We start from the raw sequence: 24,909 nt of genomic DNA, 5'->3' as shown, positions 1-24,909 counted from the left end.
ACAGCGCACACAACGACTCTTTATTAAACAAAGTAACTCGTGTTACTTATTTGAAAAAATTCATCTGATCACGTAACTCGAGTATACTTGAGATCACCCCAACGCTGATCACAGTTTCCAGAATATAAAGATATTATGCAGCACAACTGTTGTCAACATTGATGATAATAATCAGAAATGTTTCTTGAGCATCAAATCAGCATATTAGAATGAGTTATGAAGGATCATGTGACATTAATCCATATATAGAGTTGGTAGTAAATGCACTTACGTGTGCAGGGCATAGAGGCAGGGTCCGTCTCAGACCTGAAGAAGCCTTTGTCACAGGCACAGGAAGTAGATCCCTCCCTCACAGAGTAGCTGTGCAGCGGACACTTGGAGCAGCTGTCGTCTGTAGCCAGAGCTCTGTAGTAACCGATCTTACAGGCTGCAAAGAGAGAAAATTGAGACGTTAATGAACATAAACTATTCAGTTTTGTGAAAAAACCTCCGGCTATCATAAAGACACTCAGTGTGTGTATGTTTATGTGAGGCCTGTGAAAGACACTGTGAGGGTGTGGAATGTCTGAATGACAGACAGCAGTGCACGACTTTATGACACTCTAATGAAGAGAGGAAGTGATACCAGAGGAATGCACTGTCATTAATCCTAACACCCGAGCCAAGCCCTCGCTCTCTCGCTCAGCATTTGTTCTCTAGCTTTGATTTCTCTTTTCAAGTTTGCCCACTTTCTTTTATTTCTCGTCCATTTTTGTCCTCCCTCCAGCTTTATTCTTTCCCTCCCTTGTTTGTCTTTCTACTTCCTTCTTTCTTTTTCTGTTGCTTCTAATATTCCACACACACAAACACGCAGCATAATTTCCTATTTATGGTGACAGAGACAAAGGAATGCTTTGAGGTCTTTTATTGACTTTTTTTTTCTCAACAAAGCCATCGATACCCGCGGATAGCATTTGAACAAGAATAAAGCTGCACTACTTATGACATTTATCTAAGAGTTTATTGATCTGTAGATAGTTTACAGATGTGTTTCCCTAAAAGGCCCTATCAGTGTAAACGCTCTATCACAAATCATAATAATGCCCTTAGCGATAATTATACATGCTCTTAGCAAAGCATTATGGGAAAGAAACACAAGGCTTTTATATGACAAATAGGACAAACAAGCTTGCGTGTGTCGAGAGGATGGGCCGTAAAGGGCATTTAGACTGGGCTTTGTGTGCCATTCACTTACATTCATATGAATGAAGAATATTTGCCTTTCACTGAGTACAAAAGTTTGGGTTTGGTGAACTCTGACCTGCAAGTTCACAAAGCAGAAAGACGTTAGACCAAGAGAGGATCTGAACGTCATGGACTGGCATCTTGTGTGAAAATCAAACATGGGGGAAACCCTCATTTTGGTGGTTTTGCATTAGTATAAATATGAAAGAAAGTAAACTTCAGTTAAGACGAACCTTTGTTGGTTTGCAGTGTGGCGGGCAAGATTAAAATGTTATACTATTTTGTCAAAAAAATGAACAATAATTTAAAAAATAATAATAAAATTATTAACATGTATTCATTAATAATAATTAAAAATGTAATTAATAACTTTATATATATATATATATATATATATTTTATTTTTTATTTTTAATGAATAATAATTTTAAAAAACAAAAACATTTTAAAAAAACACACACACCAAAAGTTAAAAGCAATAATTTAAAATAGTTTTACAGTGAATTTAAGAATCAAATGTGCAATATGAAAGATAAACATGAGTTTTGAGATCTGCAAAACAATTACATTTAACGGTATCATTAAATTATATTATTTTCATTATTATCTTTATTAGTATCATTATTAGTGTTTTTATATTAGCATTAATTAAGCGCTAGATGATGGAAAAGTGGCATATACTGATAAAAAATAAAATAAATAACGAAATAAACTAAATAAAATAAAATAAAACAAAAATAAAATATAAAAATAAAATAATAAATAAAATAAAATAAAAAATAATAAAATAAAATAAAATAAAATAAAATCCTGAAACGGTACCAATATGTCACACATCATACTGTTATGGAACATGAAATAATGGGAAATAATTTTTCATACTGAAAATAATCATTCTATCAGTTTCATTATTATCATTATTAGTATCATTATTAGTGTTTTATAGCATTTATAGCATTCATTTTTATAGCATTTTATTAGCATTAATTATGCGCTCAATGATGGAAAAGTGCCATATACTGATAAAAAATAAATAAATTAATAATGAAAGTAAATAAAAGAAAATAAAATACAATAAAATAAAATATAATATAAAATCCTGAACCGGTAACAATATTTTTGTTGACGGGAAATCATTTTTCATACTTAAAATCTAGTGTGACTGCCCCTTATAAGTGCAAATATAAGTGCATATTAACCTGATCGTTGAAAACATTCTGATTGTTTGTGACACCGTCACTTCACACAGTATTTTCGCTTCAAGCGAGGACAGAAAAGTTCTCTGCTTTTGATTGACAGGATGCAGGAGTACTTCAAACAAGTGTCCCTCATCACTCTCTGCCTCATTCTCTCTTATTTTCTCTCTTTGCCGGCCAATTCTTTTAATCTCACACAAGTGTCAGGAACCCCGGGGCCGCATTAGCGCTCGCCCTCGGGAATCACCACCTTCCACTCCTCCGTTTCATCTCTCTCTCCATCACAGGCTGCCCAGGGGCCAATCACTCGCAATCAGCCGCAACAGCGTGCTTGATCAGAGCAGAGAGTTAACGTACATCTTCTGAGAGGAGATTAACACAGTTTTGTCATCTTCTAAAACAGGATCCATAAAACAACAGTAGGGGGGTGAGGGATGGAAAGATAGGACGAGCTCAGGGAGAAGAGATGGGTCGCGACCTCCGCCGGACGGCGGGCTTTGTTGCCGTGCGTTGGAGGGGAAGTTTGGGAATTAGAGCAAGAGGCTTCATCTGATCAGCTTTGGTTCATCTTAACACCAGCTGGAGGACAGAGTTAATTGAAGAGGGGAAGCTTAACACCACGGTAGGAGACTGGAGGTGTGTTCGAGAGACCAGAAGACGGTCTTGTTTATAAGCGAATGCACTCTCAAGCACTTAGGATATCTAACACCCTCCACCTGCTTAAGAGCCCGAGTGTTTTCTCAGTCCCAGACCCTTACGGTGGATGACCAGCTGTCCTCTCGCTTCCTAAGATCCCTCATGAGACCCCTGGTTTCCATTCCACAGGCAAATCTCGTCCCCCCCTACAGATCTGACCTTTCCACTCTCTCTCCATGAAGCCTATGGCCAATGGGCCAGACAATAGCAGGACAATCACGGTCTCATTGTCCACTCCGGTGGACGATTGAAGAGATGAGCTTACTGCCTGTGACATAATAGGGTCGTAATTACTAGCCCATGCCCTAATATTCAGGGTCAGCGCTCTCGTCCCACCGTCTCAATGAAGACACCGTCTCAAACTGAGCTCTGAATGCTTTCTACAGGCTTTAGACCTTAAAACAGTCACCTGTTGTCTTCCATAGAGAGACAAAACGCAGGGTGGAGTTGAGGACAAAAGCGGATAGGGCATTGTGTTGGGAAGCCAATGAATTATGGAATTCTGCGAGGTATGTGTGGCGGTTTATGAGTATTGAGAGATGTTCCAGGCGGGACAAAAGAGTTCAATTAGATGCGTGTAATCCGAGGACGTTCGGTTAGACGCAGGACATCAATACAGACACTGGTGGTTTCCATTCAGATGATCGCAAATAAATAAATAGCAGACAAAGAGGTAAAACTGCAGGAAAAATAAACAGAAATGTGAGGAGAAGTGGAAAGAAAAGAACGGGACAGGAAAATAAGAGGGAATGGAGCTTCAGCACTGGGTGGTCTTCAGAGTGTGTGTCCTCCAGGAAATTCAACACTGACTTCACTCTGCCAGGTTATATTTCTCTCCTCTCACACACAAGTCAAGTGTGACTCTCTCCGTCTCTATCTCTCTCTCTCTGTTTCTGGCCTTTTTTTTCCCCTCCACCACATCCTGCACCCCGGAGTGATTAAAAAATAATACAATTAAAAAGTAATAACAATAGATAGTAGTATAGATAATAAAATAGTTGTGAATTTAATTTATAAGAATGTTTTTGCACATTTCACTGTAAACGCTAACGCTCGAAATACGAAATACTCGAAATGAGTTGGACAAACTCAAATTAAACAAATTAGTTCAATCAAATTAACTTTTATGAGTATTTAGAAGTTTATTTTTCTTTTGAGTTCACAAAACTGACGTTTTAAGTAGTCTGACCTGTTTCACTGTTTTATGAACTCATTTCTTTTAATTTAGACAAACTTACATTTACCTGACACTGGGCTGGGATTTCTATTTCCCAGCATGCTTTGCCATGACACTCGAAATTTTAAGTTTAATGTATGAATTAACTTTTGCAAAAAAAATTCAAGTTAAGAGCAATTAAAATGTATGAGTACAAAATTGAAATCTGCCAGTTCTGCTTACTTAAACTTTGAATTTCTTAACTTAAAAAAATTGATGTAACTGATTACCTCAATTTTTTTTGAGTTTTACCAACTTATTCAGGTTTACACTGTACATTTATTTGCAGCATTCACATTTCTTTATGCATTATCCTATAATCACACAAACATGTTGATGGAAAACCCAGCTAATGCTGCTCATAAACAGTTTTACAAGTTGGGAAATTGATTAGAAATTGAGCATATTGGACATTGTTGGCTTCTGCTCTGAAGAAGAAGAAGAAAAAAAGTCTCTTTTGCAAACACATGCATCCACCCACATATACACACCCACATACACACACACACATACACACACACATACAAAGACTTGCCGAAAGCAGAGAAAGTGAAGTCAAGACCTGTGGGTTTGCGTTAGCTAATGGCTAACATATTTATGACACTTTTATGATGCTGGCTTATCTGTGAAGCCGCTGCTCCAGAAGGATCAACAGAGGCTAATCCACCTCACGTACACACACACACACACACACACTCACTCACATTATCTCACGGGTTACAAGTTTTGTTGGAATATCAGGGCCTTTTCATGACATTTATGTAGTTTATAGCCTTTAATGCAGTTCCTTTCCCCTTTTGTCACTTAACAGGCTTATGTTACTTGTAACACACACATACACACATACTGTATATGTATATATACACACACACACACACACACACACACACACACATTTGTCATTACTAAATCCTCTCTAAATTTTATACAAACATATATTGCCATCACACCAGTCACTACTCGGTTGACCACTGGTTTATACCTAAACAAAATTCCCCAAATTATCACTTTTATCTCCACTAAATAAAAAAATAAAAAAGGTTATTGCGACTTTTTATCTCACAGTTCTGACTTTTTTCTTGCAATAGCGAGATATAAACTCACAATTGTGAGTTATAAAGTCAGAATTGCGAGTTATAGTCAGAATTACGATATAAAGTCGATATAAATATTTTTTTCTCGCAATTGCAAGTTTTCATCATGCAATTCTGACTTTATGTCTCACAATTCTGACTTTTTTTCTCAGAATTTTTAATCTATATCTCGAAATTCTAACTTTATAACATGCAATTGCATCTTATAAAGTCAGAATTATGATAAACACGCAATTCTGTGAAATTCTTCTCTTTTTTTCCCTCACAATTGGACATTATAACATGCAATTGCGAGTTTATATCTCACAATTCTGACTTTATAACTCGTAATTCTGACTTTATATCACTCAATTCTCACTCAAAAAACAGAACAGGGAAAAAACAAGATGATTATCATCTTTGCCCTCCAGCAGGAACACACCAATTCCCTCATCGATCGGTTCCCACCTTCTTCTGCTTATTAATTACATCTGCAGTGACTGATACCTTGATCCACTCACTGCAAACATCCCTCATCGTTGCAGTGTGTGTGTGTGTGTGTGTGTGTGTGTGTGTGTGTGTGTGTGTGTGTGTGTGCTGTGATTGATGTGGCTTGAACCCCTGAGAAGCTTGTTTGTCAGCGAGAGGCCGAGCTGCGTCAAACCGTACTGACTTTAATCTCCATATATTCGCCTAGGTTTTATTTATCGCTCTTCTGTCTGTCTCTGCTTCTCCGTACCCTTCTCCTGCCCTCTCTGATCCCCCGAACCTGTCAAAAGTTTCCCAAAACTTTTCTAAAGACAGTCCCAAGGTCTTACCGAAGGTAGAGGCGAGAGGCGAAGCACACAAAGGACGTGTGTTAACCTTTATGTGCGAGGTAAATTATTACGTGGCCATCTGCTGTACAGAAGTGTGTGAGTGTGTGTGTTGTTGTATTTTATATAAGGAGCTACGTAAAGCTTTGAAGGAAAAGGCAGAAGGGGGCAAAGCAGCACAGACAACAACTCCAGGGTAGGTCTTTCTGAATCATATCAAGATCCCAGCCAGAGGTTCGGATCTGATAGACAAGAACTCCACCTACACAAACTCATGGCATTTCAGGAAGTCTTTATGAAGGCTTGGCTCACGCAGGTGACGAGAGAACACTCTTTTCTCCTCTCGGGCCGCGGTGGGGGCAGGGAGGTGGAGGTGAAATGCAGCTCATTGTCTTGTCTACTGTCCTGTGAGGGGACGGGCAGCTGAGAGAGGCAGGGGGCCAAACATCTCACATTCCTAACAATTCCTGCATAGCAAACAAGGAGGAGCTCCCTGGAAATGTGTGTGTATGTATGAAGGGAAGGTTCTCACGAAAAATGCAAATTCAGTCGTTATTAATCATGTCGCAGGGTTAGATATCTAGTGCTAGTTATCTAGTAAAATAAGGTATAGTCTAAAATGTAAGCCGTTTAATTGTGAATGTGCAATTTGAACTTTCAGGACTAGTGAGATTTGAGAAGTATGGTGGAAAGCAACAGTGAATAATGACTTAAATGTCAGAAATTTCTTCAGGCAAAACTATCAAACAGCTGCGGAAGATTTAGTATATAGTGTTACTACTTCAGCATTGTGTTTTGTACCTTGGAGAATATTTTAGTATCGTTTTAGCAATTTTGTTATGCATTATTTTTTTTTAGCATTCATGTATTTTTACTTTCAGTTTGATTTAGTTTTAGTAAGCTCAGTTAGCTGCATTTCTAGTTAACACTTTAGTTTAGTGTCCAATTCTCAACACTAGTTGTTTATTAGCAGCATATTACTAGGATATTGGCTGTTTATTAGTACTTATAAAGTAGATATTATTGCCTTTATACTGCATGATCATATTCTACATCCCTTAATCCTACCCAATACCTAAACTTAACATCTACCGTACTAACTATTAATAAGCAGTAATTAGGAGTTTATTTAAAAAAAAAATGCTGGGTTGCCAAGTTGGGTTGAAAATGGACAAACCCAGCGATTGGGTTGTTTTAACCCAGTGGTTGGGTTAAATGTTTGTCCAACCTGCTGGGTAGTTTTATTTAACCCAACTATTGTTTAAAAATTACTGTATTTCTTGAACCCAAAATATGTTGGAAATTAACATTTATTATGTTTAATAAATTAACATTTATTAATAAGTTTAATGAATAATAATTAAACAATAAACATTTATTAAATTGCTTATGAATAAATGTTCACCTTTTGATTATTATTGTTGCCTCTAGTAATTATGTGTCTGATTTTTAATTTCCAACCTATTTTGGGTTCATTTTAAGCCAGACATATAGTCATTTTTAAACAATAGTTGGGTTAAATAAAACTACCCAGAACGTTGGGTAAAAATTTATCCCAACCGCTGGGTTAAAACAACCTATTCGCTAGGTTTGTCCATTTTCAACCCACTGAAATTCCTGTACCAAGGTATTTGCATGGTACTCTGTGGTACTTCCAAAAATACCGTGGCGCTACTACACTAAAAGTCCAAAATCCTGTGGTAATATCATGGTATTTTTTGGTATTTTTCTGTAAAAGCATGGTGCATCAAGGTACTTCCAAAAATCCAATAGTACTACTATGGTAAAAGCCCAAAACCATGGTACTACATTCTCCTTGAGGTTTCCCTCGCTCCCTTGTTCTCTTTTCATTACTTTCTCCTTTTTCTCTGTTTGTGTCTTTTTCCACTACTCACTCGTGGTCATAATTGCCTCGCTCGGCAGGGCGCAGAATCATTGTCCCCTCATTGCAAAGCCAACATTTTTCCCCTCACTTCGAATGCTCTGGCCTGCAATTGCTTTTCTGGCACTCCATAAACCAGCCCTGTCTGTCTCTTTCAACACATCTCACAGGCAGGATTACTCTTACAATCATTAGCAAATAGCACTCACTTCAAGCAGGCTTGGCAGTGGGCTCTCTCTGGACCGCTATATTAAATTCTGCAGAGGGGGTCGGGGCGGCGCATTCGGCGTGAACCCTGGCTAAGTGGTGCTCTCTTGAAGAGCTGATGCTGCTGAGAACAGGTCGTGTCCCGTCCACTTGTTTTGTTGGGCGGCCAGACCGCAGAGACTGCGAAGGGCTACTCGGGGCTGGGCTGGAGCCAGTAGCGGCGGGACGTGCTTTGACAGCTCGTAGTGAAGAAAAAAAACACAAACCCCTTAAAGGGGACATATCATGAAAAACTTTTTCCGTGTTTAAGTGCTATAATCGGGTCCCCGGTGCATCTACCAACACAGAGAACGTAAAAAAGAACAACCCAGTAACCTTGTTTTGGTAAGCCTTTCTCTGCAAGCATGTGAAAACACTAAGCCACTCAGATTTCGCTCCCCTAGTGGCGTAGGAAGGGGATCCTATTACAATATTACCGCCCCTTCATCTGTGGCGCCGCCATTTTGTGGCTCTGCCATTCCACCCACGGCGCCGCCATTTTGTTTTCGCATGCAAAAATAGTATACCAGTTCTAAGGCCATGGCAAAAGTTCGAGCAAAGCATGCTAACTGTTCTGTGGTTGGCTGCACAGATGAGCACTGAACACTGTTTAGAGTCTCGTTAGCTTGGATAGCCTGCAAGTTGACCCTGGCAAGCTCAGCTGCTAAAAAAGGAGCGTTTCTGTCCGAGCGATATTTTGGAAAAAATATTAGACCATTCACAGCATCTGGTAGCATAAACTTTAGCCTGGTTGGAAAACTGGTACGCTCTGTATAGTGGGCGTCCATACAGGTTTTGCACAAAAGATTAACATGACGGCACATGCTAGTGGATGAGTTGAATCAACTCCACAGCAACTACATAAATTTATCCACTAACCATTCAGAAACGTCCTAAAAGTTGTAACTTCTTCCTGAGTCTCTCCATCAGTGTCGACTCCGGTTTGAACAATGTAAGGCTGAACACCGTTACTGACAATCCTCATTTTGGCTGCGTGAGATTCTCCAGCTTTGTTGTTGTTGAGCGACCGAAGCGCGAGCTGTTAAAGCTCCTCCCTCTTCTGGAAAGGGGGCCGGGAGCAGCAGCTCATTTGCATTTAAAGGGACACACACAAAAACGGCGTGTTTTTGCTCACACAAAATAGGGGCAAATTTGACAAACTATAATAAGAAGCTGAAACTTCACAGACACATTCTGGGGATTTATTATTCCCCTTTTCATAAGATGTAATATAGGTGCCCTTTAAGAAATGTAAATTTCAAAACCTGAATATGAGTTACAGCTTATTGGTTTGCGCACTGAGCTGTGATGCTCATGTGGAAAAAAATTATTTTTTCCTCTACTAAAGTTAAACATTTTAGTAGAGAATTATATATCATTTAATTCTCAAAGTCTTTAAGTTATAGCATTGGTTTTCCATATAGAACCTAAGCTAAAGTTGTCCCGTGAGGACCACGGTGAACACAGAAAAATGAAGGTAAGGTCTGTTTGGTGCTGGTTGATGCCAGGGAGGGTCATGGCCTCTGGGTAGAGATACAGCGCTTGAGAGAGAGAGAGGGAAAAAGAGAGATAGAAAAAGGCCCTTATTGATTCTAGGGGCTTTTGACATGCTAATGTTCTCGCTGTCGGCTTCGGTCCCCCACCTCCTCTTAGCCAAGGGCCTTCAAAGGGAGGCTGCCACACAAAGACAGGGAGAATGCACTGTGCTGCCCGCTGAATGGACGCTCTCGCTTAGCGAGCAATCTGTGCCTTATAAAAAACACCACGAACAGCTCATGACATGGAGAACATTGCACTGGAGAAACTCAAACGGAACGGATAAAATCTAACAGTTTGATTACATGCATCAAATCAGAGCCAAAGTAAGCAGTAACAACTTACGGTGAAAATAAGCAACATTAAGACTCTCTCAAGTGATCCAAAATTCGACACAGTGCAAGAATTCCAGAATGCACATGCAAAGGGTTATGGGTTGTGGTTACTGTGAATGTGCGGCCACAAGCTCGTGCCTCAGAGCAGAGGTGTGTGCCGACGAGGTGGTGAGCGAGCAGAAAGAGATTCTGGATTCTCGGATTAAAGTCCAGCAAGGGATATTAAAGGGTAAATGTGTCAACACCACGGCAACGATGAGTGAATTACACTTCGTAACAGCCTCTTTTTCAAATTACTTTGCTTTCTGTCACATGTGTTAGTTTTTGAAGGTTGAGGAGTGCAAACATAAACGAGAGAAATGCATGTGTGGTTTAGATTGCGAAAGTCTGTGTGTACACACACATAAATGCGCTGGGAGTCTGTGAAGTGAAACATAACTCGGGTTATTTAAGTCAGCCACATGTGTTAGAGGAGGCATGCAACATTGTAATGCTGTTAGAGGTCGTTTACAGGCCAAGAGGAGTGTGTGTGTGTGTGTGTGTGTGTGTGTGTGTGTTCTAATTATAAAATACATAAGTTTGGTTTCTTACGATCTTTCATTTAAATGTGTTTTAAATCAGTTTTCATCTCATGTCACCTGCTCTGAATATGACAGAAGATTAGTATTATTACTCTGCAATGTTGAGTAAGCGATCTGAAACTTTAACAGTCAAGATACTCATGATTTAAAGGGGACATATCATGAAAATCTGACTTTTTCTGTGTTTAATGCTATAATCGGTTCCCTGGTGCATCTACCAACCCAGAAAACGAGAAAAAGGACAACCCGGTAACTTTGTTTTGGCAAGACTTTCTCTGTAAGCATGTGAAAAAACGAGCCGCTCAGATTTCGCTCCCCTTGTGACGTAGGAAGGGGATGTTATAATATTAACGCCCCTTAATCTGCACGTTTCCACCCACGGCGCTGCCATTTTGTTTTTGCAAGCGACAATGGTGTACCGTTACTGACAATCCTCATTTTGGCTGCGTGAGATTCTCCAGCTTTGTCGTTGTTGAGCAAACGAAGCACGAGCTGTTAAAGCTCCGCCCTCTTCTGGAAAGGGGGCGGGGAGCAGCAGCTCATTTGCATTTAAAGGGACACACACAAAAACTGCGTGTTTTTGCTCACACCCAAATGGGCGAATTTGACAAGCTATAATAAATGACCTGTGGGGTATTTTGAGCTGAAACTTCACAGACACATTCTGGAGACTGATATTGCATCTTGTAAAAAGGGGTGTTATAGATCACCTTTAAAGGTGTTTAAATCAGTCAAGATACTTTAAAAGAGAGAGGAAAAGTAGTAGTTAGCTGTATAACAAGCTACTAAGAAAAAGTAGTTAACTATAATGAAGCTACTAAAGAGAAAAATGCCTAAATATCTAAAATTAGATTATATTTTAAGTAAAAGACTTTATAATTATAATATTTTATTATAATATTATATATATATATATATATATATATATATATAAAATAATAATTGAATCTATGTATAAATCTTGATTAGGATGACTTTTACTAAATTAAAAGAAAAATACTTGTTATACTTGAAACATTTTGCTAAAAAACTGAGGTAAAATACAACGCAGGTACTTTTTTGTTTTGTTTTCGTGTTTGACAGTTGCTTTAGTTTGCGATTCAGTTGGATATAAAGTATCAATGTATCATTTCGCCACACTAAACTGCTACTTGATGAAAAAGTAAAATGTTGTTGAAAATTCTAAACTGTTTTATAAACCGCTGAGCCACCGTCAAGCTAAAAATGTTACTTTGTACTCCTCAAGGACACTGAATAAATCTGTAAATTCACAGTTCCCTTTTTTGTGACAATGTGTAGCAACATTTCAATGCTTCTATATAAGGATCTCGTTCCTATGTTTCGAAATTCCTCTGTGAGATTTACGTCTACAGAATTGCTTCAGCAAACGCTCTTTATCTTCCCCTCCCGCCTTTCTCTCAGCGCTAACAAAGACATAAAGTCACAACTAATTGTGTTCAGTGACAAACCAAGTGGCTTTTTCCACAGCAGCTGGTCCAATCCACTCTAACCAAAACCCCAGGAACGGAATAAACCCTCAAGTCTAATGGCAAGCATTAGATCCAGCCATGCTTCAGCCCCTCCAAATAATTACCAGTATTAATGTGCATTGTGAAGCCGCCGCCGTGACCCCTACGGGCTAATCACAAGTGTTGCCTTGCATTGTGGAAACAGGTCTGCCGACCCCCGAAATAATCCCATTACTAAGTCTGTCCTGCTCACCGTTCTCAGCTAATTGACATCTGTTAACCGACGTCCCATCTAGAAGTGCCGAGAGTGAGTTTTGCGAAGAGCCCTTCAGTCAGGAATCCCTGAGTATGCATGTTTGTGCAATGGAGAGTTCAAAAAGTGCTTTTGAATAACATTTCTTTCATTCAACGTTTGCATATTTACCTAAGTGAGAAAACACCGAGCCACTTCAGTTCCTGTCATTCATACTGCAGGAAAAAAAGTCATTTTGTTCAAACTGCTATAGCACTAAGATTAATTTGAGACATCAATCATTGTGAATCAAACCATTCATATTAGGCTTTCATAAACACTTCATTAGTAGAAAAGAACAACTGCATTCATGAGCTCCATCTGGTGCATTTGTACTGAGAAAATTTTGGCAGCGTCCTAATCAAACCAGAAGACAAAGACGCGCAGCAGCCGCGCTGACTGTAAAGTCTCGCATAAAACAGGTCAGCAGTTTCAACGTCTCTTTCAGAAGAAAATGATGGCTCGGGCCTTCCTGTCTTCGACCCTTGACCTTTTCTGGAAGGAAGCCAATTTAAGGCACTAACTGATGGGGAGGATCGCATGAAGTAGCTGGGCTGGGCGCTCACGTCCGCCGTTGATGGACATCTTGTCAAATGAACACAAACCCTTTGGCATGAAGCATGTGTGGAGAGCAGCGGCTAAATGGATGCTGGGTTAATCAGGGAGAATGGGAGGACAGACCCTCAAACAGTGAGTCAATAAGGCTCGTCCACACCACTGTCCCAGTGATGCTAAAGGAGATCTGTGCTGATCTGAGGGATCCAGACCACCGGCAGTGAACGTGTGCCAGACGGTGTAATTAAAATATAATTAAACACCAGAGAGATGAGGCCAGCGCTCTCAGAATTTCTCAAAAGGGAACATTAGCAAAAATGTGCTTAGCATGTAGTTTCAACAGACTTTCTTGGGAAATTATGTGAATTTATCAAGGACGCTGGGTAGTTTCTACTTAATCTGGTTATTTCAGGCATTTCGCCTTACAAAAAAGGTACTCTGATATGAACGGTACCATGGGGAAATCCTGGAAAACACAGAACATTTACAACTGCCATTCTAAAGTTTGGGATCGGTAAGATTTTTTAATGTTTTTAAAAGAAGACACTTATGCTCACCAAGGCTGCATTTATTTGATTAAAAATACGAAAAAATCAGTAATATTGTGAAATATTTTTAAAATTTAAAATGACTGTATGTGAATATATTATAAAATTAAATTTATTCCTGTGATCAAAGCTGGATTTTCAGCATCATTACTCCAGTCTTGAGTGTCACATGATCCTTGAGAAATTATTCTAATATGATGATTTGATACTCAAGAAATATTTCTGATTATTATCAATGTTGAAAACTGTTTATTTTCAGGGTTCTTTGATGAATAGAAAGTTAACAAAACAGCATTTATCTGAAATCTCTTTTGTAACATTATACACTATCGTTCAAAAGTATGAGGTCAGTAAGATTTATTTATTTATTTTTGGAAAGAAATGTATACTTTTATTCAGCAAGGACGCATTAAATTGATCAAAAGTGACAGTAAAGACATTTATAATGTTACAAAACACTCTATTTCAAATAAATGCTGTTCTTTTGAACTTTCTATTCATCCAACAATCCTGAAAAAAAAATCTGTTTTCAACACCAATAATAATAACAATTGTTCTAGAGCAGCAAATCAGCATATTAGAATAAATTACATTTTAAAATATATTCAAAAATAAAAAAATATATATTTTAAATACACTTTTACTGTATTTTGGGTGAAATAAATGCATCACCTTCTATTAAAAACAATTAAAAAAAATCTCAAACTTTTAAACGGCGGTGCATTTTAAAGAGTACTATGGTATTACCATGCTCCATTCTTATTTATAATCTGTACATTTTTCATGTCAGAGATAGCATTAGCATGGGTGCAAACAGACTAGTTTGCATTAGCAAAACACGCTTAGTAGGCAGTTTCAACAACCCTTCCTGAGAAATGTTAAAATACCAAAATTAAGTAGAAAATATCTTGTTATAGAAATATGACTGTGAGGGTACGAAGGCACAGCGATTGAATCAGAAGGCTGAACGAGCAGTACAGGGCATTTTTCACCTCTAAACTTGCATTAGCATGGATGCTAACAGTTCTGTGGGAGAGGGACAGTCACCTCCATCCCTCACCCTTCCCACCAGTTCTGTCCTTCAGGCCGTTTTCCGCACCCGGTGCATCCATCACAACATGACAACTGACGGGCTGCGAGCTGTCAGGGGAGCTTCCGTATGGGAGCACCGGATGATGATAGACAGGAAGAGGTCAAGGAGAACAACACACACATGAGCAAGCAATTGCACACATACAGACAGACCGGAGCGTCTGAACTCCAAAAGATTCAAAAGATCTGGATTTAATCATGCGAATCATATTATCCAAATGATTTCAAACACATACAGCATGCTGCCATGATCACAGAGCGAAGAGGACGGACCCAACCTTCGCTCCATCTCGCTGAAAGGACGAGCCGCCCATTGTCTTTGAGAGACAAGTTTGCTGGCTTTGCATTTCACGGACGAAATATGCAAATGACGTATTTGTCTGATATCAAAGAGCACCTCTCTGCATCTCTCTTTCCTGGGACAGCTGACAGTCCATTCAGGGGCCGATGGAGGGGAGAACTGAGGAGGATCGTGACAGGAATCAACATATGTGCTTGCCATCAAAAGCGAAAAGGAAGTGATGAATATTCATAGGCAGGAGCGTTTTGGCAGGCGGCGGCTATTGTTTGACAAAGAAAAGAGCAAAAACGACTCACAGCTGAGGATGATGATTCTCATACACCTGCTCATAATTATGACAGCGAAGAGATACACATGCAAGCCTTTTCTAATTAGACACACGCAGATGCATACAGGTGCTAAGGTGCAAAGTTTGCAAAGCTGCGTCTCAACAATAATACATAAGAAGGCCGGATCAATACCTCTCCTCAAGTACACCAATTTGCTTAATGTGTGATTAAAGCTAAAATGTACTTTTGCACGGTGAAGTCGATACAAACGGCGTTCTCTTGAGAGTCTATCTCGGCTTACATGCATAAATAATGTCTTTTCAAGCATCGTTTTCCTTCCAGTTACACAAGCTGCTGTCTGTTCTGATTCAAAGAGCAGTGTTTCATATTATCACACCTTCCCATCATGCTCTATTTTTTTAAACCCTTTATCCTTTTTCTAATTACATGAATATGTGCGAGCTGTTTTACATTAGCAGCCATTAAAAAAAATAAAACGGTGGCACCATGGTTGAGTGATGCATACTTTGATATATACTATGGTACTTGCACTGTACATTTATAATACCATAGTATCTCTGACAAAAAAGGACTATGATATGATTTTTAGACGAGGTGTCACAATAAACTCCCAAAAAGTACCATGGCACTACCATGATTTTTTTTTTTTTTTTTTTATGTGGTGGTACTATAGTACCGTGATAGTATTGGATGGCTTTTAAATATACCATGGTGCTAAAATTAATGTACGACGGTACCATGGTAGTATTATGCTACAAAAGTACTGTACTATCATGTTTTTGGGAATGCACTATTGTAATACTATAGTAAACATCTTGATGTACTATTTAAAGGGATAGTTCACCCAAAAATGAAAATTATCCCAAGTTTTACTCACCTTCAAGCCATCCTAGGTGTATATGACTTGTGATCTTCTTTCAGACGAACACAATCAGAGTTATATTAAAAAATATCCTGGCTTTTCCAAGTTTTATAATGGGAGTGAATGGGGGGGGCGAGATTTTGAAGCCCAAAAAAGCTCATCCATCCATCATAAAAGTAATCCATACGGCTCCAGGGGGTTAATAAATGCCTTCTGAAGTGAAGCGATGGGTTTTTGTATGAAAAATATCCATATTTATAACTTTATAAACTTTAATCACTAGCTTCCGATTATAGCCATCCACACGTTCACGAGAGTCGAGTTCAAGCATAATCTTAAGACTTTATTTATTCTGAAGCATCCTGGATAGATTCACAAACGCACCATTTTAAGACTAATACAAATCTATAGTATAGCTAAAACGGCTTACTTCTTTTTCACCATTTTCCTTTGCAGTAAACAATGCACGCTTCCACGCTCGACCCTCTCGTGAACATGCATGTAGTCTATAAAGTTATAAATATGGATATTTTTCTTAAAAAAAACCCATCGCTTCACTTCAGAAGGCCTTTATTAACCCCTGGAGTCGTATGGATTACTTTTATGATGGATGGATGAGCTTTTTTGGGCTTCAAAATGTCGCCCCCCATTCACTATCATTATAAAGCTCGGAAGAGCCAGGATATTTTTTAATAAGACTGTGTTTGTCTGAAAGAAGATAGTCATATACACCTTGAGGGTGAGTAAATCATGGGATAATTTTCATTTTTGGGTGAACTATCCCTTTAAATAGTATGGTGCATGAATTTCTGTACCATGGTATAGTGTCAAAGTACCATGGTAATACCATCCTTGCCTGGACATCTTTCATGGTAACAGTACCAGTACTTCTTTTCTAAAAAACACTATCCAGGGGTATATATTTCTGTAGAAATACTGTAGTGCTTTTCTGCAGAGGCATAGTAGTCAAAAGAGCTGAAAACTCACTGGTGTTGGTTGGATTTCTCTCCACATCGTCATGCTGTTTCACTAAACTCTGTGTACGTTTACAGTGTAGTGAAACGCTGAGAGTGGGCTGTCATTCTCCATCGCAGCCTAGCATCTCAGCGTGCTTTTACACGTCTCCAGCTCGCCGGACGCCCACTAACAAGCGGAGATTTCCTCTCTATCCTCACCTCCTACTCAACACAGCAGATGAGCAGTGAGAAAACAGCAAACTCTTAAAAAGAAGAAAAGACACCAAATCCTCTGGCCAAGTCTCCGCTCCATTCACCAGCCGAACGGCGGCTGTTTTGTGGCCTTCTCTCGCTCCTCTGTTCTTGGACCTGTCCATCTAGGCTGCAGCTGTCAAAATTTTGACGTCTTAATCAATCTCGGCCATGACCCCCGTCTCTCGGGGAGGAGAGGAGGATAAAGCCAGGGGTCACCCCTGACCCTGTCTAGTGTTCCTCCCCTCCGCCCCCATCCCCGATCACGACACCCCAACAATTGGGGAGAGGCTCCCATTGAGGCCTTCTGGGGTACAGGGCTTGTATCCCTTATCCTCAATGGGCTTTTTTCACAAGGTCCTTGGGACGCCCCATTGAGAAAGTTCTCGCCCTCTCCTAAGCCCTCACATTGAAGGTGAACCTCTGCATCCCTCCCCTGGCCTGGGCTGCACGCTCAGACTTATTAAACAGACAGTGACTCGCATCTGCATGCTGGGATAGAAAGCCACCTTTTGAACCCGCTTCAATGAGGAAACAACTGCCTGTTGCCTCTCTGAAGACAGCCTGTGATGGCTTAATCAGACACTGATGACAGGCTCATGCTTAAAGGGATAGTTCACCCAAAAATGACAATTATCCCATGATTTACTCATCCTCAAGCCATCCTAGGTATATATGACTATTTTCTTTCAGATGAACACAATCAGAGTTATGTTAAAAATATCCTGGCTCTTCCAAGCTTCATAATGGGAGTGAATAATAACTTAGATTTTTGGCCTGAAAGAGCAAGTGATTGTTTTGTTCAACTGACCTGAAACTCTGGGCCTGAAATTTAAGACATGAAGTGTTTTTTGTTTTATTATTTACATGTGAATTGGGATATGAAATAAAAAAAAACACCAAACAGCAGAAATATTAAAAACACCCTCTTCCAAACATCTCAGAGTAATGAAATCATCAACGCAAGGCCCTGAAGTGATTTAAGTAAAACGTTCCACCAAATGTCTGTGTGGAAACGCCGTTCTGCTCTTGGTAAATTACAGCCTCTTTCCTTCATTTCAACATATCTGAACGGCAAAAGAGAGCAGAGGGAGAGAGACGGAAAGCTAAGGAGCGAATGGGGAACCCGGCAACTGCCAGCGAATAAAAGAGTGGCCAAGAAAAACGGCCAGATCCCTGAGAATGGCCTTTCCCAGTGTACCCTTCAACCACCCACACAAGCACATCCACTGAGAGAGAGAGAGAGAGAGAGAGAGAGATCGCCCGCTGTGAATGCCGACCGCCCCCCTTGAGCTCGCAGGAGCCCTAAATTACAGCCCGTATTTGTCATGCAATTAGCCCGCGGAGATAGCGCTCATAAATAAAGGCCGTTAGACTGGCCAGTCGGCCGTTTATCACCCCGCTCAAGCGATGACCCTCTCCCGGACCAGACGGAAAAGAAAGAAAGGGCGTGCTCAAACTGTCTACATGTCCTCTGGCTCTTCCTTTTTTGCTTGCACTGACCTCAGTGTTACCCCAAACAGTATATCACGGCTTTTTCAGTGGCGTACGGCCTGACTACGGACACTGGGAATCAAAGCCAGCATGGAGAAAGAGAAACGGCCCTCTGGTGACAGAAGCAATCTATCTGATCCTCTCCTTTTCTTCTTTTATCTGTCCTGCTCTTTCAGCGTTTTGCCAATCACATCTTTTGGCTTTAATGTGAACTGAAAGCCATCGCACATGCTCTTGAGAGATAGCAAACGAGAAAAGGGTACGAGAGCATTCGCCCATGATCTGATTAAGCGGATTCTGCACATAAACCACACGGCTGTTGCTCCAACAAAATAATTAGCGCCAACGTTTCTCATGCGCAAATCCACAGGGAGGTGTTTTGATATCAAACAGGGCGAACCATAATCATAACCAGACCTCTCGAATAGCAACACTCCCTTAATCCACAGCGATCTGCCGAGTGCCCAGCTGTCTACATCTGAGTAAACTCTTATATCCCTGAAGGGGGGAAAAGTGCATCCGGGTCAGCTTCAATTTTAATGATCTCATCTTATATGGAATATATTGCCTCTGGCCGATCAGGGTCTTGAATCATAAGAGAACCTGTTGGAAAAACTCAAGTTATCCGAGCTCTTACCTTGGCATGTTCCTCCATGTTCCTCATAGCCAGGGTTACACAAACAGTTCCCAATAGGCACCAGCCATTCTCCATCTGCTCCGCAGTACATTTTAGGAACCTCGCGTTCCTCGGAATTGTCCACACAGGATCCGCGTACCTCCACTAGTGATGAAGTGTCCGCCCCGGTGGTGGTGTCCGGAAACTGGGCCAGGTTGCGTACAGTGAGGGGGCATTTCTTATAGAAGATCCGTACGGATACCAGGGCGATGCAGGCCCCGACGTCCTGGAAGGCCAAGTAGAAGCCCTTCCGCGTCAAAATTCCTACATCCCGCACTTCCGTGTTCAGCTTCATGATGCGGTCTCCTATGTCCACCTGCGTGAAGCTCTCGTCGGCCGCGATGGTGTCGATTTTGGTGAACTGGTTCTCTCGGATGTACCGCTCTTTGTCATTGTTGGACTCGTAGTAGTAGAGGTTAAAGGTCTCCTTGCAAGTTCCCATGACTCCTGGCAGGCTGTTGCAGTCACGCAGGGTGAATTTGATCTCGATGTAGACACGCTGAGCTCCGCCACGGGGGATCCAGTCTGTTCGGAGCCAGTTGTTCTGGTTGGGTTCCATTACGTTGCATACCTGGTACGTCCTGATTGGCGTATTCTTCTCGTCCATGATGCTCACTTCTTCCCACTGTGAGAGAGACAGAGAGGTAAGTAGGCCTATAGAGATTCTGCAAAGGGAGACATTTGTCACAGCAGGTGCACACAATTCCAGGCCCGGAGATGGAGATTTCCCACAGACCAACAGCTGCAGTGATTTCATTGATTACGATATGATAATGAGAATTTAATCACACATCTGCCAGATTCTGTGCACTTTTTTTTGTAGATAGTAGGGATTAGTTTACCCAAAAATGAAAATTCTGTCATAATTTACTCAAACCCATATGACTCTCTTTCTTCTGCAGAAAACAAAAGAAGACATTTTGAAGAATCAACGAAAGTCAATGGGATCCAAAACACCACTGGAACCCCACTGACTTTCACAGTGTGGACGAAAAGCAGACACTTTTTGTGTCCCTCATTAGAAAAGTCATACAGGTTTAGGAACGTGTGAGTACATGATGACAGAATTCTCATTTTTGGGTGAACCATCCCTTTAAGACAAGCGACTTTAATACTCAACATTTACACTGCTTTATAAACAAACTCATCGGCCACTCAAAGATGTTATTGGAGATTTGATACTTTTTTAAATTTAGGATTAAATAATCAACATAATTGGGATAATACACTTAAAAAAAAATGCTGGGTTAAAAACAACTCAAGTTGGGTTGAAAATGGACAAACCCAGTGATTGGGTTGTTTAACCCAGGATTGTTTTATCCCAGTGGTTAGGTTGTTAACCACGTCAGCGGACTGGGTTAAATGTTTGCCCATCCTGCTGGGTAGTTTTATTTAACCCAACTATTGTTTATAAATGACTGTATTGCTGGCTTAAAATGAACCCAAAGTTAATAAATGAACATTTATTAATGCGTTTAATGAATAAAAATTAAACACACATTTATTAAATTGCTTATTAATAAATGTTCACCTTTTGATTATTATTGTTGCCTCTAGTAATTATGTGTCTGATTTTTAATTTCCGACCTATTTTGGGTTCATTTTAAGCCAGACATGTAGTCATTTTTAAACAATAGTTGGGTTTAATAAAACTGACCAGCATGTTGGGCAAACATTTAACCCAACCACTGGGTTAAAACAACCCAATCGCTGGGTTTGTCCATTTTCAACCCAACTTGGGTTTTTTTGTAACCCAGCATGATTCTTCAAAGCATCGAAAAGCTCCATTTCTGTACACTAGAATTGAAAGTGCCATTTAAGCCTTTCAAAGGCTTCAAAAACAGTTGTTGTTGGGCAATAGATGTGGCGATATGTCAAATGTTTGTTCGCTGTGATTGGGAGAAAGGCAGTCTTTTAAAAATACAAAGGCTAAAGTATGGTTTTCAATAATAAACACCCTTGCACATATATAAGAACGCCCTGACTTCCCGGTCACCATTAATCCCATATTAAGCCATTGTAATACTATAGGGCCTAGAGTTTGATGCTTCCTGCTGGTGAGAGTTTCAAATGAGATGTATGCAATGAAGGAGAGTTTCTGAAAAGGCCTGTCACGATCTATGACGCTGTCTTTTCTTCTTGCTTTTTTACTCTTTGTAAGTCGTAAGTGTAGAAATCCCAGCTGTCACAGCGATAAAGCTGTACATTCGGCCCGCTTGCGTGAGGGAGGGGGCTCTGTCGGGACCCTGTCAATCAAACAGGTCGATGAGATAAAGCAGCACAGGCTGGGGGGGACCACATTTCCTCAAATGCCAAGTTCACCATTAAACCTGAAACCAACCAAAGTGGGTACGGAGGGAACAAGGAAGACTAATCGTGGTGTAATTAATCAACCGAATCGCAGATAAATAACTTTGCTCATGCTTGAATAGAAACATGGTAGGTTTAATACGTTTTTGTTAATGTAATGTATTAATGTATGCAGTTTCAGTCAGTTCTTTTAAAACAAAAGTTGTAGTAATTAAATCACAACAACACTAACAATAAAAATGTGCTTAAACTACTACTGACTGCATAATAATTATACGCAAGTATTAATATATATGTAAAGTGTGGCCAAAAAAAATAAAAAAGGAAACCTTTTTAAAATAAATCATTTAAAAATGAGGTAAATAGTACTGTCCTCTTCAAAGAAAAATGTATAAAATGAATGTTTAAATCTGTATTTCAATTTGCTTATTTGTACTCATTCCCAAAAAGTTGAGCTTCATTGTTGTATATGGAAAAATACAGTGCACCAAGAACAAGAAAAATTATTAAATTTTAAGATGCCAACCCATAAATGATGTAAAGAAATGAACATTATAATTACAAAGCACAAAATGTATAAATGAATTATCCTCAGCACAAGCACTTAAACTCAAGTCGTTTCTCAGTCTGTATGAAACATCAAATTATAAGAACAAAGCCACTTCATCTGTCAGGATTTATAATTATGGATGTTTGTGTAGGTCTCATTAGTCTTCAGTGCTTCATCTAATGCAGAAAATACTGACTGCATACAGTGTTTAAGTCCTCTTAAGCCGCTTTCCATCAGTTTTTGGTGTGTTTTTAGCACAACACGAGGCCTTGGTTAAACCGCTGTGCTCAAAAAAGGTTCTTTTAATTTCTCTAGTCCGCTTTTCATGTGCAAATATACAATCAACACCTTCAAGAGTGGTCGATAGAGATTTTACTACACAAAAACAAAAGTAAAAGCAAAATTGTAAATCCTCTGTAGACTCACCCCTCCTTCCGTCGGACTCGCAACCCATTTCAATTCTCCCTGCACAGTTCTCGAGTCCAGCAGCGTCACTGCGGAGAGACAAAATGCCGTGAGTCACTGAAGATGGATCATCAACCTCCTTATGACTAGACCAAACTGTCTCTAAAGTCACAACTGGTTTCTTCTGCTATCAAAAACTCATTACTCTCCATTTCCTCGAAGTATACTGATTTATGCTCGTTGAGGAAATGTATTGGATAATAAGTATTTTAGGTAACACTTTATTTTAGGGTCTTTTAACTAGTTGCTTATTAGCAGCATATTACTAGAATATTGGCTATTTATTAGTACTTATTAAGCACATATTAATGCCTTATTCTGCATGACTTTATTCTACATTCTTAATCCTACCCAATACCTAAACTTAACAACTACCTTACTAACTATTAATAAGCAGTAAATTAGGAGTTTATTGATGCAAAAGTCATAGTTAATAGTTTATATGTGTTCCCTATACTAAAGTGTTACCATATTCTATAAAGATTGATTGTGGCATGATTAAGTATTGTTTTAATTTGGCTATTTTCCAAAGAAAATCAGGCCCTTTGAGAGAAGAACATAATCAGTGCGCAGTGAATGTGCAATGAATATATAAAAGGCAAGATTTTTTTTTTTTCTTTTTATTTCTAAAGGTTTCAGAATTTGTGTGTATATATAGCCTATACACACCAAAACAAAGCCCTAAATTAAAAGCGTGCAGTGTAATATAAGTCTACATTATGCTGAAAATCTTTTATCATTCGTCTCGTGCGCGTCTCTGTTGATTATGAAGAACGAATTTCATACATTTCGCTTCTGAAAACACTCCAAAATAAATAAAAATAATAAAGGAGTCGTAAAAATGTTTCGTTCAAATTTTTCGAGCCATACGCTACATATTTCCTATTTCCATTCTGGTCATCCAAGCACATTTCGTGAAATAAAAATAAATAAATAAAGATAGGTGCAATAAAAAAAATAGTTCCGACAAAATTAGAGTGTTTACTCCCAACAGAGTCCGAGATTAAACTTCGTTTGATGAAGAAAAAATGTGTTCCATTAGAGCTGCGGATTTGGGAACCACAGACACTTGGAGATCTCCAAAGGGACTTTCGGAGGAAAATGTTATAATTCCTTTTCGCTGAGTCTTGAAATATTAAAAAAGAGACTCTGTGCCACTCTAAAGCGTCCCAAGTCGTAACCCAAACAACAACAACAAAAAAATGAACTCTTGGAAAGATTTTCCTTTGCTTTGGTAAATCCTTACCTTCATTAGGAGGGTAGACCCGTGCGGTTAACGAGAAACTCGGTATCCAGATTATTAGCGCAAAAGTCGCCGTGAACACAAGCGCAGCCATTGGTGTCATTTCGTGTGCGTCTCCTCCGCTCCGCGTGCGGACCGAAGTTGCGTCTGTCCCGGTGGAATTAGCGTTTGAGAGTGATGCGCGAGCGCTGCTGAACACCGCCGAGGGGCGGACCTTCACTGCCTGACGCGCCTGTCACCGCGAGACGCAGAGAGTCAACAGTGTGTCCATTCGGGTAAACAGCCAGCCCATTTCCCAGGTAGCCTATATGGTAATTGGAGAATTGTATAAGTGTATAAAAAAGTCTTTCTTCTTTCAATCTTTTTGCGTACTATAAAAAACCCTTTGCGTGCGCGCGTGTGTGTGTGAGAGATAATGCAGCGTGTGCGCGTAAAAGAGAACGCGAGAGAAAGAAAGAAAGAAAGAAAGAGAAGCGCTGCTTTTACATACAGAACTAGGTCTATAATATATGGGAAATACCCTGAAAATAATTATTATATCTGTATACGTCATACATAGGACTGTATGGAGCGCGCGAGTCATTAAAGTGAAGTTATCCAGCTCTATAGTGGGAAGAGCAAGCGCGCCGTCTAGTGTTTAGTGCAATTAGTGCAATGTCTAGGCCACAACACTCAGTCAAAAGACAATTTCTGAACGTGCTATAAAATGCTTTTATAACATTACTAACAGACCATTTATTCAGGGGAAACCGAA

General features: G+C 39.7%; 1 protein-coding gene across 2 annotated transcripts in view; it reads right to left on the bottom strand.

Moving 5' to 3' along the window:
* epha4a (eph receptor A4a) overlaps positions 1–24,506 on the bottom strand; it is a 47,742-nt gene extending 23,236 nt beyond the window's left edge. Inside the window, exons 1-4 of one of the 2 annotated variants that reach the window (XM_051874100.1) lie at positions 24,159–24,506; positions 22,874–22,941; positions 19,549–20,212; positions 272–427 (exon numbers count right to left, since the gene is read on the bottom strand). In XM_051874100.1, coding sequence (XP_051730060.1) covers positions 272–427; positions 19,549–20,212; positions 22,874–22,941; positions 24,159–24,258 — 988 coding nt within the window. In that variant the 5' untranslated portion in view covers positions 24,259–24,506. The remainder of the gene's footprint in view (positions 1–271; positions 428–19,548; positions 20,213–22,873; positions 22,942–24,158) is intronic. The other variant, XM_051874109.1, reaches the window with a different exon arrangement.
* Positions 24,507–24,909: the final 403 nt, after the last annotated feature.

This window comes from Ctenopharyngodon idella, chromosome 2 (genome assembly GCF_019924925.1).
Source record: "Ctenopharyngodon idella isolate HZGC_01 chromosome 2, HZGC01, whole genome shotgun sequence".
Lineage (NCBI taxonomy): Eukaryota > Metazoa > Chordata > Actinopteri > Cypriniformes > Xenocyprididae > Ctenopharyngodon > Ctenopharyngodon idella.
Note: the sequence above shows the minus strand (reverse complement) of the source record. Positions and strands in the feature narration are given on the sequence as shown.